General features: G+C 55.7%; 1 protein-coding gene across 2 annotated transcripts in view; it reads left to right on the top strand.

The window, feature by feature from the left end:
- The first annotated feature begins 521 nt into the window (after nucleotides 1–521).
- ATL1 (atlastin GTPase 1) overlaps nucleotides 522–6,000 on the top strand; it is a 31,849-nt gene continuing 26,370 nt past the window's right edge. For both annotated transcript variants that reach the window (XM_058806449.1, XM_058806448.1), the window contains exon 1: nucleotides 522–666. In XM_058806449.1, the coding sequence (XP_058662432.1) occupies nucleotides 633–666 (34 nt within the window). In that variant the 5' untranslated portion in view covers nucleotides 522–632. The remainder of the gene's footprint in view (nucleotides 667–6,000) is intronic.

Genomic DNA, 6,000 nt, shown 5'->3' with positions numbered 1-6,000 from the left:
CCCAGCCATGGTCCCTTGTGGGTGGGTGGGTGGGTGCCCACAGGGGTGCTCAGTGCCCCACATGAGCCAGGTGCCCTGCCCTGGGGTGGATGTCTCCAGCGTGTGGGTGCCTCCAAGTGCACCCAGTGCCCTCAGGCTTGGATACTCCAGGTGCCCCAACGATCCCACTGCTCTGGCAGGAATAACCTGGATTTTGGATCAGCCTGTCTGCTGAGCCCCCCATCCATGCCCACTGCATGGCCGCCGCTGGTGGTGCCCCTCACGATCCCAGCGCCCTGGCAGGGCTACCCTGGATGTCTCCTATCCGTGCTGAGCCCCCCACCACCATCCGCCCCCTCGGGAGGGGATTCAGCGCCCCCGGGGGTGCGGCTCGCCCCGCCCGCGGGGCCCCCTGGCTGCGCGCACCCCGAGCGGCGGTGCCGGGGCGGCCCCGCGGGTGCCGTGGGCGGGTGTCCCGGCGGGCCGGGCCGTGCCGTGCCGGGCCGTGCCGCGGTGCCGCGCCGAGCGGCGGGCGGGGATGCTGCTGCCGCTGCCGCCGCCGCCGGCTCCCCCGCCCGCCCCGCGCCGCCGCCGCAGCCCCGCCAGACGCAGCGCGGCTCGGAGCGCGCACGGAGCCTCCCGCAGCCGCCGCCATGGCCCGGAACCGCCGGGACAGGAGCAGCTGGGGTAGGGCGGCGGCGGCAGAACCGGGGGGGAGCGGGGGCAGCGCGGACAATGCCGGGCCTGAGGCGGCCGCGGGCCGCGCCGGGGCGGGGCTGCGGCGGGAGGACGCGGGCGGGGGGCTCGGCTGGCCCGGGCGGGACGGGGGGCTGCCCGGTGCCGAGGGGACACACGGGTGTCTGGGACACCCCCGCGCTATCCCTGAGGGGCCTGGGGTCCGCCCGTCCCGCCCCGGCAGCGTGACAGGGAGCGGGGCTGCGGGATGGGCGCCCCTGGTTCCGGGGCCTCCTGAGGCGGGCTGTCCCCGGCTTGGGCTGGTCACCGCCCTCGGCTGGGCTGCGGCGGGACCCCCTGACACTCCTGGGGCCGGACAGCCCCGGCAGCTCCCTGGGGAGCCTTTGGGCTGCTCCTCCGGCTTGCCCTGACACCCCTTAGCCCGGCCCTGCCGTCCCCTCAGCCCCTGATAGGGGGTGACACCTCAGCCACCACCCCAGCTCATCCGGGAGCAGCGATCCCGCTCACCCCGCCTTCCGCAGGCAGAGCCACAAGGCCACCCTGCCTTGTCACCCCTCCAGAGGGGTTTCTCCCGTTCTGGAAGCTGTAGGATTTAGTTGTCAAGTCACCCTCCAGTCAGGGCCCATTTTGAACCCACCCCTGGCAGCCCCCTGATTCCGGGGGAGCCGGGGAGCGGAGCGGGGGGACGGCAGGAGGAAGTTCTGTGCTGCCTTCCTGCGAGGCTTCGGTTCCTCCAGAGGCGCCTGGATCCTCCTGGATCCTCCGGCAGCTCCTGCTTCCCCCTGCATGGAGCCCCGGCTGGTCCCACAGGTGGGTAGCACCAGCAAGGGGCTCCTCCACCTTCAGCCTGCTTGTGAAGGATGGCTTTACCCACTCCCACTGCCACGCTGTTCCGTAGGAAATCCCATTTTATCCAGCCAGTTCCCGTTATTTGAGCAGAGTAATTTGCCGTTTCCTCCGGAGCCGTAATTCCATGTGAGCTCACTCACACGGGTGCCGGCGGTATCCCGGCTCCTCAGGCGGAGCGGGTGAGCTGAGCTGTGATGTTTAGATACACAAATTACATTTTAATTTGTGTAGATGAGCGTAGGATTTCCCATGGCAATGATTAACAGCTCGGAGGCATGCTGGAGGAAGCACTGGGATAACGGAGCTGCTGATCCGGTGATGGGGTTTTTTTGGGATGGAGGGGGGGGACAAAATGGGCCAAGCTTATTTGATGGGTTCAGCTGTGACTTAATGAAGGTGCTCAGATCCTTGGGTAAAGCGGGGGGAAAGCTTGCCAGGGAATGTGGTGCCATTCTCAGCTTTGTCTCGCGGAGCGTGTGACAGACGCGGCAGCCCTGACTCCGTGCGTGCTGGGAATTGCACACACGTCCGGCCGCCCGTGCCTTCCCTGCACGCCCCGGGAGCAGCAGCAGCGAATGCAAATGATGCCGGAGGGAAGCGGAGAAAGCATCGCCCTGGGAAGCACAGCCTGCACCCGGCAAGGGATCGAGGCGCATTTCTCATCCTGCTCCCGGGAAATGTGATGTGTCACCGAGGGGGAACTCTTCCTGAGCTTCTCTGCGAGAATCTGGAAGCATCCATGGATCCAGGTGGATCTCTGTGGGATCAGCTGCCTTCTGCTGCCGCCCATCCACAGCTCAGAATAATTCCCTCTATTATCCCACAGACATTCACCTATTCCTAGAGGATTCCCTGGCTTTTTGCCAGGCTGGTTGACATTGTGAGTAAGAAATTGAGTGAAATGCTTCAATTTTTTTTTTTTTTTTTTTAACTAGGAAAGAAAAAGAAAAAGCTGCCTTTATACATTTCTTTATTCTATTTATACAACAAAACCTCATTGCCTTGAAAGCTGTGTTTACATCCAGTGACTGCAGCATTGTGTGGTGACATCAGTCCATGGGGTGACTCTTCCACTGCTACATTTTTCAGCTGGCAAAGGAGGAGGCTTGGGCTTTTCCTGAAACTAAGGCAGAAAGGAGAAAGTCCTTGCTTTGTTCTGAAAGTGGGCTTATGGGTCATTAAAAATATTAACGCTATTTTGAAACAGATCAAACTTTGCCCTAGTTACTCAGGCCTGGGAACAGGCAGCTGCTTAGTGTAACCTTCCTTTGTTTCATAAAAATAATTTGCTTTTTTAAAGCTCACACAGCAAATTAGGATGAGTGTGTGGGATTGCCCCTGGTCATAACTGGGTCGCTGTCACATCCCCAGGAGCTCTGTAGGGGTGTGTGATGCATCCAGAGTAGGATTTAGCCTTGGGCTAGAGGTCAGCATCAGGTTATGCCTCATTTGAGGCTCTTCCTGAACGTGCCAAGTGGTGCACAGACCTCACAACTGCTGCCAGTTCAATGGTTAAGGCAGCTGCAGATGAAAAAAAATCCCAAATAATTCCTTGCTGTGAGTATTGGACCCTGCTTTGCCCAAAAAAAGGATTGTTAGTCCAAGTTCTGCTTGGCATGGTGAAGTCCAGCCAGCTCCTGAAGGTTTGTAGTAGATTACACTGATTTCTGTCTGAAATTCTTTGTGCTTGGCAGTGGCAGATGTTCAGCAGCCTGGTCCCTGTGATCCAGTGAGATCCCTGCTCCCAGTCACTCCTTTAAGCAGCACAGACTGGAACAAATCGTGTGAAATCTCATGTTCCCCATCATGGCCAATTTTGTGTTGAAATTGGAACGGTCCACCTAGCAAGAATTCAGTTTTAAAACCATAAAAGGGATTACAGAGGTTGCAGATACTTCTTGGTGAGGGTTTTCAAGGTGGACAGGGGATTTAGGAGAGCCCCTAAAGGGAGCCAGGAAAAGCCAAGGAACTCTTTTGAGCATAAGGGGCTCCTCTCCAGCACAGGCCAGGGATCATCCCTGCCCCATCTTACACTGCACACAATGGGTTAAACTGAGAAGAAAACCATGATTTTGCTAGGTTGTTTTTCATTTAAACCACGTTTACATCTTTTGTGTTTGTTGTTTGATTTCTGCCCTTTTATGATGGATTTTCAGTTTCCACTTCCTGGCATTTCTTTGTGACTCTGAATGCTGGGAACCTGACAAGGGAAAGCTGAGATGTTTCAGACAGAGGGGCCTTCACACAAAAAGCCAGAAATATTCACAACCAAACGAGCGGCTTGTGAAAGAGAAAAGAAAATGAAGTGCTGGGACTTGAAAGAAGAGACAAGTCAACATTTCAAGCTGAATGTGATTATAGAATCATGGAATGGGCAGGGACACTTTCCAGTAGATCAGGTTGCTCCAAGTCCCATCCAACCTGGCCTGGAACACTTCCAGAGATCCAGGGGCAGCCACAGCTTCTCTGGGCACCTGTGCCAGGGCCTGCCCACCCTCACAGGGAGGAATTTCTCCTAATATCCCATCTAACCCTGCCCTCTGGCAGTGGGAAGCCATTCCCTGTGTCCTGGCCCTCCAGGCTCTCACCCAAAGTCGTTCTCCCATGATGGTTGTACAGAGAACTGGAATAGCTGGATAAGCAGGACAAGAGCAGCCTGACTTTCTCTTTTTTGGGAAAACCAGGATGGGCTGAGCCTGCCTGGCAGTAGTGACATGGTGCCCCTGTCCTGCCTGGTGCCATGTCCATGCCAGGAGTGGCTCTGGCCTTGCCTGCACCCCTGATTCATGGGAGTGGGAATTCATTGGTTGTGTCTTGCTGCAGTTTCCCTGCTCCAGGGGTGACAAACAGCACACTGAAATGTTGTTTAGGGCCTGGGTGATGTTCAGAGGCAGCAGGTTTTATATCAGCTCCCCTGAATCACTGACTGGAACCTTCTCCAGTGGGGGAAGGAGGCTGGGGCAGGTGTTGTCGCACTCTGTGAGGCACAAAGTGTCCCACAGATCACTGCTGAAAGTCACTTCACTCTAGAGAGCCTCCAGCTCCTCTGCTCCTGCCAGAAATGCTCCCTTTTGCCAGCAGGAAAAGTGAAGGAAAATAACTGAACACAGATCTCCCAAATGAGGTGGAGACTTTGGAGAAGGGGCTGAGTTCTGCCAAGCCCATAGAGCACATTTAAAGCACTTTATATACATAAGCATTTCATGCAGAGTGTAATTACTTTTCATGTTCTATCCTAAAATTTCATGGCGTGTTTACCAAACTTTATTTTCAGACAATTTTAGCAACAAAAGGGTAAAAATAATTTAATGTCAGAAAAAACTAAATCCAGTGCTGGTGGTGGAGATGAAGGGAGGCTGTTGCTGACAAATGGCAGATGAAGGACCATGCAGAAAATGTGTGCTGGGAGGGAAGAGGGAGTTCTGGAGATGGATCCCTGGCAGTGTCCAAGGCAGGTTGGATGGGCTTGGAGCAACCTGGGACAGTGGAGTGTCCCTGCCCTTGACAGGGGATGGAATGAGGTGTTCTGTAGGTTCCCTTCCAACCAAACCATTCTGGGATTCTGTGTTACCCTGGAGAATGTGGGCTTAAATATGGGAAATATTTATGGGAAATATGGGAATAGGCTTAAATGAGGGAAAGGGAGCAGGCCAGGGTTTGCACCTGACAAACAGATCATGGTTTCTTTTTGCTGGTGCTCTTCCAACAGTGCTTTGCCTGTGGGAGGTGTCCACCTTGCCTCTGACTCAGCCATTCCTGCTACCTGAGCTGTCATGGGCACGGCCACGTAACTGTCTGACCTGACCTCAAACTTGCTGAAAAAATTCTACAAAAAACTCTGATTTGCTTCTTTCCCCAGGTGGTTTCCTGCCTGAGTGTCCAAAGCTCAGCCTGGGAATTTGACAGCAGTAGGAGCTGCTCTTGCTTCAGAGCCAGCTAAGCACTGCAGCTTCACGTAGTAGGTGTTGTAATGAGGAATTTCACATTGTACTTTGGCATTTGGGATGTTGTAACAGGCAGGTTTGGGGGCCAGTTATCATCCCAGCTCTTGCTCCTGTCAGCAGTGGGAAGGTCCCAAAGCACTCCTGCTATCAGCAGAGTCATTCATCCCTTGTTCCCTGTGCCAGAGGCAGAAGGGGCTGAGCTGGCCGGGCAGAGCTGACGCTGTGCTGCTGCCAGCTGGGTGACTCAGGGCTGGCAGCAGCAAGGTGCACTCCACATCTGCACTGCTCCAAAAAAAGCAAAGGGTGAGTGAGGATGAAGCCTGGCAGAGCAAAGTCCCTGCCAGGAGAACGTGGGAGTGCACATGGGATTGGCAGAGCCGGGAACACAGCTGGGCAGCTCAGCTCTGGGAGCTGACTGTGGAGAGGAGCTGGGGATCCCAAAGGGACACTGCAAGTGTGGCCTTTTCCAGATCACAGAGTTAGTTAGGTTGGAAAGACCTCAGAGATCATCAAATCCCAAACACCAGCTGGT

The sequence above is a fragment of the Ammospiza caudacuta genome, chromosome 6, assembly GCF_027887145.1.
Source record: "Ammospiza caudacuta isolate bAmmCau1 chromosome 6, bAmmCau1.pri, whole genome shotgun sequence".
Classification (NCBI taxonomy): Eukaryota; Metazoa; Chordata; class Aves; order Passeriformes; family Passerellidae; genus Ammospiza; species Ammospiza caudacuta.
The sequence above is the reverse complement of the archived record's forward strand: the minus strand, read 5'-3'. Positions and strand labels throughout refer to the sequence as shown.